Source organism: Nyctereutes procyonoides, unplaced genomic scaffold (assembly GCF_905146905.1).
Source record: "Nyctereutes procyonoides isolate TBG_1078 unplaced genomic scaffold, NYPRO_anot_genome, whole genome shotgun sequence".
Taxonomy (NCBI): domain Eukaryota; kingdom Metazoa; phylum Chordata; class Mammalia; order Carnivora; family Canidae; genus Nyctereutes; species Nyctereutes procyonoides.
In genome coordinates, this window is record NW_026575022.1 from 4,480,160 (window position 1) to 4,493,645 (window position 13,486).

A 13,486-nucleotide genomic window follows, 5' to 3' on the forward strand; every position below is an offset into this window, starting at 1 on the left:
AGTTCTTGGTAAACTACTTGAGATTCAGAAAATGTAGTAATCAGAAAGGTTTGTATTAAAACCATTTTCAGAACCGTGGTAATCTATTCAATAATCATTTATTTTGAAGGTCAAAGCTAAGGTTTTGAAGGCTTAAGAAAGGAGGTATATCAGAAATACAATTCTACTGAAAACTATACTGAATACACAATTCTGAACTCAGGAAACATTGCTTGAGCCTTCAGACTCCAGAAGATATTATTTCCCTATTTCCTTCTCTGACTTTTTAGAATCAGAAGTAAAAATCAATAGTTGCCCTTGGTGTTCCAAAATTAGTTTTCCTCATGTGGAGGAATAAATGTGTTTTCCCCTTTAATTTTGTTGGTACTACTGTGTTGTCACAATATGTCAAATTCAGATGTTACATAAACTCGGGTTATTAAAAAACAAATTTATTAAATATATCCAAAACAAATTTTTGAGGTTTCATGTATTAAAGCCATATTTTAAAATAAAATTCCATATGATGCTAGCCTTCTCAGAAAATAGAAAATGCGGCATTTGGGGTGTATATTGACCTATAAATTGTTTCCCACATCCTGTGCTTTAACTCATTAACTGTTTAAAATGTGTGCCTAGTGTATATTGTGCAGCTCCTTCCAAAAGCAATGTATTAAAACACAGTATGGCTCAGAAAATCCAAATTACATAAAGCACTTTTCTCTGTAAAATAAATGAACAAAATAAAAAATGTGTGCATAAAGTGTGAGAACTCAAACAGGATAATATTGGAAACTTCAACATTAGGGGGATGATCTGATAAAGTATAAACATAATTGAATATTTTATCCATTAAAGTAATAATTTTGGAGACAACATAAAAATATGAAACAGGATTTTGAATATATAGTTAAAAATATAATTATCTAAAATTATGCATATTTTGTGACTATATAAAATATGGATATTTACATATGAAAGGGGTGTGCAAAAGTGAAAAAATTTTAGAGTTTATATAGTTCTTCCACCCTGAAGTCCATCTATAAGTGAAGAATCTATAACTAGAGTAGTTAGAGCATGGTCTAGTTAATAGTACTTCCCAGAGTAGTTAGGGAATAGATTTTCATTATTTCTATTTTATGGAAGTATAGGAAAGGACTCATAAAATCTAGGTGATGTACCTTTACTCTTAATTAACCAGTAGAGAATTGGAAATAGAAAAGATAGTACCTATGTATAAATCAATAGTCATTCTAATATGCTGCCGTAATTGAATTTATTATCAGTTTTGCAAAGATTATACCATTTGACCTTGAGTGCTAAATAATTATGTGGCAAAATGTAGTATACTGGTAGTATTAGTACTTATGACATTGTACATTAAACTGAAAATTAACCATAAGATTGTATACATGAAAAAGAGATTTTCAAAATTTGTAATGAACTGATATATTTGTCAATTTCTAATTTGTATAATTGACCTTAAAGTTATAATTTTTCTATAAAGCTTCATTTAATACATTATTATATTACAATTCAAAAAACATTAATGCAATTTCCAACGGGAATAAATTTATTAATGGTAGCTTATTAGTAATGAATATGACTTAATGTAAATAGTAAATTATCTGAGCCTTCTTTCATACTCACCATGCTATCCATATCTGTTTTAGGTTATAGCACAAACTTCCATTTTTAGAAATATTTAGTAATTATCACTCATTATTTAGGATATATTGTAGTGCAACAATAATGCTTTCATTGAACAGCTAGAAAGAGTTCTAAATATAATTTCTAGAATAGTCATTTCCTTAGGAGAATCTTGTCATTTTCAAAAGTTTAAGATACACTTTATCCTTAAAAAACAAAGGCAGCATTCAGAAAAAAAAATACTGGAGTCTTTCTTAGAAACTTAATCATAGAGAATCAGTTTTTCAAGTTCTATTCTCACTTCCAATTGGTTCATTTGAATAGATTTCTGGATATTAGCTGGAAAGACACTATGAGTTTACCATTATAGAGTTTTTATGTACCTTCCTTGGTCTGACATCTGTATTTCCATTTCCCATAGGAAAAACAAACTGACCTACTCCTCAATAACATCAAAATGATTATTCATTTGCTTTAACCTTCAACATAAACACATAGATTCAATTTTTTAAATGTTAATTTGCTTTTTAAGCTTTTAACCATTTACAGGGTTCCAAAGTAAATCTTCAAGGGAAGGCAGATTTGGAGACTTTTATCTTCTAACCTTATAGTTTCCATCCTATTGTCTCCCACCCCTGAGGGTATCCAGTGTTATCATTTTTTTATTATTCTTGGGTTTAGCCTTACATTGCTTTTTATACATTTTTCCCACCTTACTTTATATCCTGAAAAAAAACTTCATTATAGTATTTATGGTCATAGTTCTCTGGTGGATGTAGAATAGTTTTTCAATCAGTCCCTTTTTGATGGACAGTTAAATTGTTCCCAATATTTACAAATAAACCTCAGTGAGTAGTCTTGTAAATATGTCACTTTATGTTTGTTCATTGTATCTTTGGGATAGATTCCAAAAAGCCCAAGTGTAAATGAACATATAATTTGCCTTAAATTGTTGAATTTCCCTTCATAAAAGTTGTACCATTTTGCATTCCCACTGACAATGTATTAAAGAGGTTTTCCCCATAGCCTAGTCAACAGAGATTGGTGTCAAATTTTTGGATTTTTGCCAATCTGTTTGGTAAGAAATGGAACCTCAGTATATTTCATTTATATTTCTCTTTTTATGGATGAATTTTAACTTCTATGTAAAAACATACTGTTTTTAAAAATTAGAATACTTTAAAATGACTATTTTATTAGAGGAAAGAATGTATGATATATACATGCAAGGGCAATTTCGGAAATTTAATGCAAGTTTAGGTTAGGAGGGATGCCTGAAAGGTTCAGCAATTGGGCTCTGCTTGATTGGGCATGATCCTGGAGTTCAGGAATGGAGTCCTGCTTTGGGCTCCCTAAGGGGAGCCTGCTTCTTCCTCTCCCTCTGTCTATGTCTCTGCCTCTGTGTGTGTGTGCGTGTCTGTCATGAATAAATAAATAAATAATCTTTAAAAAAATTAGGTTAGGATTGGGTTGTTAAAACAATGTTATAAAGGGGGGGAAGGACATGATTCTGAAAATAAACTTCAGAAATTATTTGTTACACTTTTATTCAACTGTCACAGAAATCATGCAGAAGAAATAATTCTCATGTTGATATGCAATAATTTATAGTTAAGAAGTTTGTGACAGGGATCCCTGGGTGGCGCAGCGGTTTGGCGCCTGCCTTTGGCCTGGGGCGCGATCCTGGAGACCCAGGATTGAGTCCCACATCGGGCTCCCGGTGCATGGAGCCTGCTTCTCCCTCTTCCTGTGTCTCTGCCTCTCTCTCTCTCTGTGTGACTATCATAAATAAAAAAATTAAAAAATAAAAAAAGAAGTTTGTGACATAAATATTTATAGAGTACTAAGTCTTTATAAAGTACCAATCTTGAGGAGAAAGAAAAGCCTATAAATGATCTTGTAATTGCAGAGTATTTTTCTATAGCAGACTTAAATTTGATTATATATATATATATATATATATATATATATATATATTCCAAGTGTATTATACTTCATGTCATAGCCTAAATCAAAGCCAGTTTATAGGGAAATGTCCTCCTCTAACAAAGACTATGGTGAGGAGTTCTGGCTCTCATTCCTGGGCTATTTGAGTTTTCCTATTCCCTAGTAATGTTTCTAAAATATTTTAATACTCTATTTGGATTAAATAGAGTAGATCCTAAGGCTTTCTTTTTAATCTGACATCAATAATTGCTGTCCTCTTCAACAAGAGTTCTGTTTTCCTTGGAAGACAAAATATTAAAGAAAGGATTATGGAGAATGATTCCTGCCAATTAATTCTTAGTTATTTTCTTTCCTTTCAGCACCTTCCCTGATAGGTGTGGTAAGGAAGGACTGGGCATCCCAAAATAGCATTGCCCTATCATGGCAAGCACCTGCTTTTTCCAATGGAGCCATTCTGGACTACGAGATCAAGTACTATGAGAAAGTAGGTCTTATTTGGAGCTTCCTAAAAAACTACATATACATATATGTGTATATATGTATATATTGAGCATGTTGTTATATTATTTTACTTTAAAATCTGTTCTTTGACCTAACCTCATACCTACTATGTCTTTGAAAACCCTCTAATTTACTATTATGCTTATACTTTCTTAATTAACTTGTTTTACATCAGATTATAAAGTAGAAGACACAAGATGTTCATTTCTGTCATGACTTACTATAGGGATTTTTTTAATATAGTAAGATGTAGTAACTCCTTCAACATACAGTTTAGTTGACATAACATTGTTTTTGAATTCATTTGGAAGACGTGGTAAAATGGAATTGCTATAACCTAGAAAGAGTTTGTGTAACACATACTGTTTGTTAATGAGTTTAAAGGTATAGTTCACTATAATTTGGAAAGGATGATTTAAAGGATAAGTGGAAATAGCTGATGGATTAAAATTTTTCTTTACGTTTAGTTCGGCTGTTTCACTTTTTAAAGAATCTAGCAAGATAAATCTGGTGAATAAATCAACTTAATCTTAATTTTCATTTTTGTCATCTAAAATTATTCTCAACTACAATATTTTCCCAAGTTATATACTTCCTTACCTTTATTGTATTCACATTCCTCTTTCTGTTTCTCCCCCTTTTTCCTCACCATTATGATATTGTGACTATAGACACACAGCAGACCACATAGCAATTCTGATATGTCTCATTCTGCTAATACTGCTTTGGAATATTGATAAAGGGAACATTAAATTTAAAAATAAAAATATATATAATTTCTACTTGTATGCTACAGTAAGAAGGAACTTCTTTTATACCAGATGCAAAGGGACATCACAAATAAATTTTTATTTCCTTTGAAGATATACAGGCAGGACAAGAACAGAAATAGAAGTCTCCCTTCTATTCTATTGCTTCTGAGCAAATAGAAGTTTGAAAAGGGAGAGGTAACTCAGTAGCCTGCTGTATCTATTTTTGACACTCTAATAATTTCCACATTATGTAGTCAATGAAAACTGTCATTATCATGAACTCCCGGGAATAACTCCATAGTCTAAGAAAGGAGAAATTTACTGAGTTCTAATTGGATTACAGATTCTGTACATTAGCCAGGCCAGCATGTGCTCAGAAATCCTGTTGAGCTACCCTTTCAAATGTTATAACCTCTAGCATGCTGTCACAAAATATACATAGTTTCTACTAGTTTAAATAGATCTCTAGGTATGCAAAAATTCTCATTATTTAAAAAAGCAATGGGCACATATATAAGCAACTTTCCAGAATCAGAATACTCTTCTATGTTTTTTGAAGGCTGCATTTTATACATAGAAAATAATTCTCATTTTATAGTCATTTACACTTCATATGTTTGATGATGAAGATAACTTACAATTTCCCATAAGGACAAATCTTACAGATTCTGTAAGATTAAAAAAAAGAACCATATTCATCCAATCGAAATTTCAGAAATCAATAATATTCTGAAAGATGGTAATCGACATAATTTCCATGTTTTAATCATAGAATAGATAGTTATGAAGGAGTCTATTTTGTAAGAAAATGGCAATTATCCACTGCTAATGGAGTTACTAAACATGTAGTAAACATAGAGTTGGAATCCAAGGATTTCTAGTTCATGCCTGTGGCAAAGAAAACTCAATTACTCTCCCTGTTTCACACTTCACATTTACAAAATGGAAAGGAAAGTATCAACTCTTCTAGTGGGTTGAAAAAGTCAATTTTATAAACAGACCTCCAGATGAAAAAGCACACTAAATCAGTATTAGAAATCATTTAATTTAAGGAAGAATTAAGGAAATATTTGACACATAACACAACATTGAACCAGTATACAATAGCATGAGAACTGTATACAAACTAAATAAAAAACATTATCTTTTCATACAAATACACAGTGTATAGACAACTAATCCAAGATGTTAGACTATGAAGCCTTTCAGAGAGAACATAAAATGACTGATAGGATTAAAACTCTTCCCAACTATGGCTTCATATTGTTAACTGTGCATTTTACCTATATGCATCTATAAAATGATTTCTACTTCTAAGCAATTATTTTTATAAAACTTATAACTAGGGATCCCTGGGTGGCGCAGCGGTTTGGTGCCTGCCTTTGGCCCAGGGCGCGATCCTGGAGACCCGGGATCGAATCCCATATCGGGCTCCCGGTGCATGGAGCCTGCTTCTCCATCTGCCTATGTCTCTGCCTCTCTCTCTTTCTCTCTCTGTGACTATCATAAATAAATAAAAAAAATTAAAAAAAATAAAAATAAAACTTATAACTAGAACAACTCTTAAAGTGCTAATTTCCTTCTTTATTAGGAGCCAACCTAAATATTCGGTAAGAAAAGATACAAAGAAATATATGTACAAATCATCCTAATTTTAGAACATAAATATCCCCCAGGTGTGTATATGTATACATGATTATACAGATACAGAGAAGTGTAGAATGAACAGAGTGTGCCCCATGCTGTCTTGAATGTCGCCTGTTCACTTGAGTGGGATGGGGGACAGAAGTACCTGGATGGAGGTGAGAGAGAGGGGGACGTAGCAAGCATAGATAAATATGAATGGGTGGGTGAGTGGACGGATTCAAAATAGATTTGCTTTTTGTGTTAGACCTAGTTGCCCAAAAGCAGACCTGAGACAGGATTTTGTAAGCAAGTGATTAATTAAGAAAGCTCCCAGGATAACTGATAAAGAATCGGGAAGCAGGAATGAAAAAAATGCCAGTCAAACTCAGAGTGACCAAAGGGAGCTCCGGAGTATAAATTATATATCAGAGTTCATCCTGTGAAGATAAAGACACTGAGCTGCCATAGTCTGGCTCCAGGCAATCGTTGGCTACAAATCTTAATGAGATGTGCAGGAAAAAAAACAAACAAAACAAAACAACATTGGCACTTCCGATTCTCTGTATTGACTTTCATAACCCACATTTAGGTCTATAAAGAAAGTGCCAGTTATAAGCCTTTACAGTAAAAAAAAAAATAAAAAAATAAAAAAAAAATAAACCATAGACACTAGGTGAGACGGGAGAGCAGGAACAGATAAAGGTGATCCATAGGGGTGGTTGCACCAACTATTAGCTAAGGTACTTCTGTGCTCAGGGAACTGTGAAAGAATATATTTTTAAAGGATTTTATTTATCCATGAGAGACACACAGAAAGAGAGAAGCAGAAACACAGGCAGAGGGAGAAGCAGGCTCCATGCAGGGAACCCAATGGGGGACTCGATCCCGGGGCTCCAGGATTATGCCCTGGGCCGAAGGCAGATGCTCAGCCCCTGAGCCACTAGGTGTCCTGGAACTGTGAAAGAATATTAAGCCTCAGCTCTTTATAATCTTCATGTTCTCTTCAGTCTTTAATATTGGTGTCTCAGTCTTTAACTTACGGCATTTTAAACTTTCTATTTATTTTTTACCGAAGTTTCTCTGTATTGCTAACTCATAATTAATCCACAAACATTTAAGCTATTAATTTACATCATTCTTTCAGGAACTCATGCTATTTTATTAAATTGTCCTGAAGAGCTTTATTCTGTAAAACAGGAAAGAAGTTAAGCTGCTTAGAATGTGAAGTGTCTACAGACACCTGAGGTCAAACAGCATACTGTTGTCACCAGTGACCTTTTCTCGGGGAATGTAGACTATTGGAAAAGGGCCCTGGCCTGAGTGTTCAAAAATTTGAGTTTGGCTCAGATCTTAACTTTCTTAGTCCTGTTTTTTCATTTTTGTCTGCTGAAATTAAATGTACACACACATTAAAAAATACTACAGGGAACAGTGTTTTTCACATTATAATTATATATAAAAATTAAGACTCTATATTGTCTTCTATCTGTGATGAGAGGGATATGGAGAAGAAAACATGTTGTTTGTTGATTATAACTAATTATATATTGTCTCTTGCGTCTCTCCCATTCTTAGTTACTTTTTCCATACTCACAAAGTGTTTCGTTTTTTTAAATTCAAGTGAATATACTTTGAACATGAAAAGGCATTACAATAATGAAGAAAGTCAAATATGTTGCCAAAAAATTCTATTTCATATTTACTTACTAACAAAACAGAGCCCACATAATGAGGGAATTGTTAAAAAAAAATAAAAGACAATTTAGGTGTTACAAACATTTTATTTAATACTTCATGAGGTGGATGGTCTCAGAGAACTGCAAAATGGGGCAGAAGGCAGGAAGCTTTTATAGGTTAAAGAATAAGAACAGAGAAGAGAAAAATTGAAAATAGCCGATTGGCTGAGGCCACATATTTAATCTTATTTGGGACAAGAAGGAAGGAAAGAAGTATAGAGTTGGCTTGGCGTTTGGGGACTGGCTGACTGGATATACTGTATTTTTGGCCCAACAGAGTTTACGTCAACAGGGATACAGAAGTCATATTGGGTTTGCTGATGTGACACTTCAGGTAGGAGCCACTCCATCTTGGGCCTAGAAAGTTATTCAAGCAAAACTAAGACATTATCTGCTTCCACACCCTCAGTCCCCACCTCAAAAATCTGCAAAGCCTCTTGCAGTCACAAGATACCAGAAATCCCATTGAATATCAAACATGCCCTTTCCTCATCTCTACTCTTCCCTTCTCTCTTTACCCTTTTTGTTCACATCCTTAATTTTTTCTCTCCTTTTGTCATCTGCCCAAGGCACTTCTCTTTCACCTCTTCCTTGTTCTTTTATTGTATCTCTCAAAGTTAGTCTTTTTTTTAAAGATTTTATTTTATTTATTTATGAGAAATAGAGACAGAGACATAGGCAGAGAGAGAAACTGGCTCATCACAGGGAGCCTGATGTGGAACTCGATCCCGGGTCCCTAGATCACACCCTGAGCCAAAGGCAGACGCTCAACCACTGAGCCACCCAGGCATCCCGGTTAGTCTTTTTTTTTTTTTTTTAAGATGTATTTATTTATCTGGGAGAGAAAGAGCACAAGCAGGAGGGGCAGAGAGAATCTCCAGCAGATTCCATGCGAGTGTGGAGCCTGACCCAGGGGTCGATCTCATGACCTCGAGATCAGGACCCAAGCCAAAATCAAGAGTCAGATGCTTGACCGACTGAGCCAAAGTCAGTCTTGATTAGACTCATTCATGTATGTGTCTGACTCTTGCACAATTCTGTGAGCCCCTCAAGAGAGGAGGCCATTTCTTGCTTGGCTTTGTCACCCAATGCTCAGTCAGTGCCTAACATGGAAACAGCTTGCTCTCAGTCATATTCTGAAGAGGTTAGTAAAAATCTTCTCCTTCAGAACTCATACCTAGGAAATTGAGAAAAGACACCCAGCCACTGTGAGATTACTCTAGCAATTTAAAAAAACACAAAGAAAGCAAGCCTCCAGAACTCCCTGTTTCTACCTATTCATTACAAAGACCCATACACATACCTCCATCAGCTAAAAGGATGTTCTGTTAATAAGTAGAATGCAAGCCCTGGAGGGCAAGAATTTCCTCTCTCCTTTCACATCCCCAGCACTCCGAAAGGCACACAGTTAATAATTCATGGACAACAATATTTGGCTAGTTACATGCTAGGTACTTTTAAAAGTGTGTTTCGTGGATTGAATAATTCAATCCAAATAACGGTGCTTTGAGATAAATACTATTAGTCTTCCCATTCTACAGATGAGGGAACGAAAGCACAGCGGCGGTCTGTAACTTCATCAAAATCACACAGCCAGTAAGTGGTTGTTAATGCTGGCCTTGGTACGTGCGTCACAATTGGATGTCTCAAAAAAGTCAATGCTTTCTGCTGATGCTGATTTTCTGGGCTCCCGGAGGCCAAACACTTCATTACTCTCCAATGCCCATTTTGGATCTGTAAAATGGCAGCGATAAAACATACCTGTGTCACCAGGGTGCTGTACGACTCCACTAATTACCAACTGGTAGCTCATTTTGCAAACATGAATCCCCCATAACAGTTCATTATTCTCACATCCAGTATTTAAAGACACTGGCAACTGGTAAAGTCTTTTCCTTAAAGTTCTCTTCTTAATTTTTATCACAGTCAGCACTTTTTAGATTTTTGTTCAAGAGGACTCATCATGAGAAAGGAAGCATTTCTTATATCTACATGGTCAGTAATTATCTACATAAAATACTGGATTAATATCCTGCCATTATTTCACCTAGTTTACCCCTGAAGTACCTATTAGTTTTGTATAAAATTATATGATTTTGTGTCATGAGAACAGTGTATTTAAAACAAAAAAGGGTGAGGAGAATGGTAGGAAACTTTGGATTATGTTATTTTCATGTCTCAGGGGTGATTTAAGGCAGCCTCTTTTGAGAGAAGTTTGCATTCATGATGTCCTTTGTGAAGTCACATACTTAATACCAAACTTAATAGAAGCCTCTTTCTTTCTCCTCTCTTATTCTACTTTCTCAAGATAGTTTTTTCCCAGATAACAATTCAATAAATATTGCTTTTTCCCTAAAGATATATAATCAGTAAATCTGTGTCTTTATTTGATTAAAAATACATGAAGAAATTATTGAAGAAATAGTCAACTGAAGAAAGAAAACAAAATCTTCCTTTTTTTATGAAATGCTCAGTATACATTCCTCATTTTCTTTTGTTATATTTCCTTCACGTTGGTATTTGCCCAAGGGAAAAAGAGAATTTCCTCTTCACTCCCATGAATACTACTCTTACCTTAATGTACTCATCAGACACAGAAACATATCACCTTCATTCTTTGCAGCCTCCTTCCCTGGTGGCCTTCTCTAACTTGTACATTTTGCAATCTAAATGTGAACTTGCATGTTAAACCTAAATGTGGTTATTATATAGGAACTAAGAAAAGTGTGATTGAGGAGGGCATTGCAGGTTATGGTTCTTTTGATTGAAGGTGGGTTGTTGGTATGGGGAGTGGGACAAGGATTCGCATTGGAAACAAGCTCCCAGGGAATGCTAGCAGTACTGCTCCAAGGACCATGCTTTGAGTTGTACGTCTCTAGAAGCCCTGACTCTCCATTACCCCACTTTATCCAGTGTGGAGAGAGGGAAGATGATCACAACCCTCTAAACATACTCGTGGACTTAAACACTGCACCATCGTTAGAGGCTAAGACCTCTATAGATGCTGTAAGATGCGTATGATATTAGAACCTTGGGGAGCCGAGGTGGCTCAGCGGTTTAGCGCTGCCTTCAGTCTAGGGCATGATCCTGGAGACCCAGGATCGAGTCCCACCTCAGGTTCCCTGCATGGAGCCTGCTTCTCCCTCTGCCTGTGTCTCTGCCTCTCTCTCTCTGTGTGTCTCTCATGAATAAATGATTTTTTTTAAAAAGAGCCTAGTATATTAGTTTGAAGCAAAATGCAATAAATAAGGGACCAAATCAGTTTCAGATAAAATTGAGTGCTTCTACTGGAATCAGCAAATTCCTGAGCTGTTAAAGTTGTGGGTTCTTTTTTCTTCCTTTCTTTTTCATAACCCCTGTTTGTTGCGATGTCCACCACAGAGAAATTGGATATGAGCATTTGGTACTAATTAAAACAACATTACCTGATAGAAAATGGACAACAAGGGAATTTCCTGATACAAACACTCATTATGGAGATTTCATAGCCAATATTCATGTTATGTAGCAAACACCACACTGCATAGAAGCCTGTCTAGCGGAGTGAGCCCAGGGAGTCCCACTGTGCCTGGAGCAGAGATTCTCGTGATAGCGAGCCTGGGACTGGTGCCAGCACTGCATCAAAAGCAGCATCTGTATGGTTTATACACACATCAAAATAGAAAGAAATTTAAAGAATATTTACGCTCTTTCATCAAGCATGGAGTCTGCATGCACGTGAAAATTACAAGTGTCTACTAACTATTCTAGCTTTAAGTTCTCTCCATCTTCATAAGTGTTATACTATCGATATCTTTCGTTTGCTTTGGAAAAGTGAATTCATTTGAAATGATAGAAGCTGAGCTTAGTATGTCAAAGGCTTGGTACATTCAAAAAAAGGAAAAAATTAAGTGGGGAGAACTAAGCAGTCTATACTTCATTCAAAACTTCATAATACACCTCAATCTATAGACTTAAATGAAGGTTATAAACATAATGAGTGTCAAAATTTACATTCTATTTCCAAGAACAATAAAGCAATACTCCCTCCATCTTACTCAAAGGGCCTTAGTTTTTTGTTTTTTGTTTTTTGTTTTTTTTGGTGAAATACAGTTGCCAGAAGTGCAACCCCAGCCCTGATGTTCTATGTAGGACCAGGTAAGGCTGCACATTCATTAACCACGCTTCTGTCAACTTGCTGTATTATATTTCAATCAGCTCTTAGTCCCACAACATTTTAATTCAATTTCATGTCCCAACATCAGAGTCAGTTGCTTTGACATTCCTGGTTGTCCTTTTCTTAAACTGCTTCCTCCTCACTTTACTGAATTCCCTTTCTTTTTTGATGAGGTTAGGGTAAAGTAAGTTGTTTTCCAATTCAGAAATCCCATGACTACATAAGCTTATTATTTTTATCGTGTCTTGTCTTGCTAGGTGATAATAGATAAGCAAGTAAGAGTAATGGAAGAATGAGAGATTCGATGCCTTCAAGAAAAATATGAAATATTTTTTAAAATTACAGAAATGTATCTCAAAACCTTAAAGATGAAAAAAATCACCCAATCTCTTCAACAATCTCTATATTTTACAATTAAGTTTTTGCATTTCTAAGAAAAGAAAAACATGGCTATTTTAAAATGATTAATTACATAAATTTCTACCTCCTCTTAAAAGTTATTGTTAAGAGAGAAGAAATAATGCAGTATAATATATGGCTTGGAGTAGAGGTTATAGAACCCACCATAATATCAAATTATCAGAAGATCACAAATGTCCCTATGAGTGTGGAGGGGAGGTAGTGAGAAGGAATACTAGCAACTATTCTGGGTAAAATATTTGGTCTAATGTCTACCAAGAATCAGCATAGTCTTGGAGTGTGCAAAATTAGTATTTTTCTATTATCTTTTCATTCCTTCAGAAAATTCCTTCTGGGGAATAACAAGGACACAAATTCAAACTTCCTCTAAATTTTTTTATATGGTTTGATGAAAATCAGACAAAAATCTCACTGACAGACACCAATTTTGCTAATGTAATGTCGCCTTGAATTCATATTTCATTCAACTTTCAAAGAACTACTCTTCCTTTAGTGGAAAATGTAAATATAATGTTACTACTCTTGAAAGTTAAATATACAAGTCAGACATCTAACTTTCCATCCTAAAATGATGAAAGAGTAAATACTGTTATATAATGCCTGTAGGTAAATCTTGCCTGATTTCCTAATATAAATTTCAAGCTAAGAGCTGCAATTATATTGTGTTATCTAATCCTTAGCCAGTTTTTCCTTGATCACTGGCCTTATTAAAATGTTGA

The 13,486-nt window shown here is 34.8% G+C and overlaps 1 protein-coding gene across 1 annotated transcript in view; it reads left to right on the forward strand.

Moving 5' to 3' along the window:
• LOC129520989 (ephrin type-A receptor 6-like) overlaps positions 1-13,486 on the forward strand; it is a 727,437-nt gene that overhangs the window by 532,411 nt on the left and 181,540 nt on the right. Inside the window, 1 exon segment of the mRNA XM_055342191.1 lies at positions 3,936-4,060. Coding sequence (XP_055198166.1) covers positions 3,936-4,060 — 125 coding nt within the window.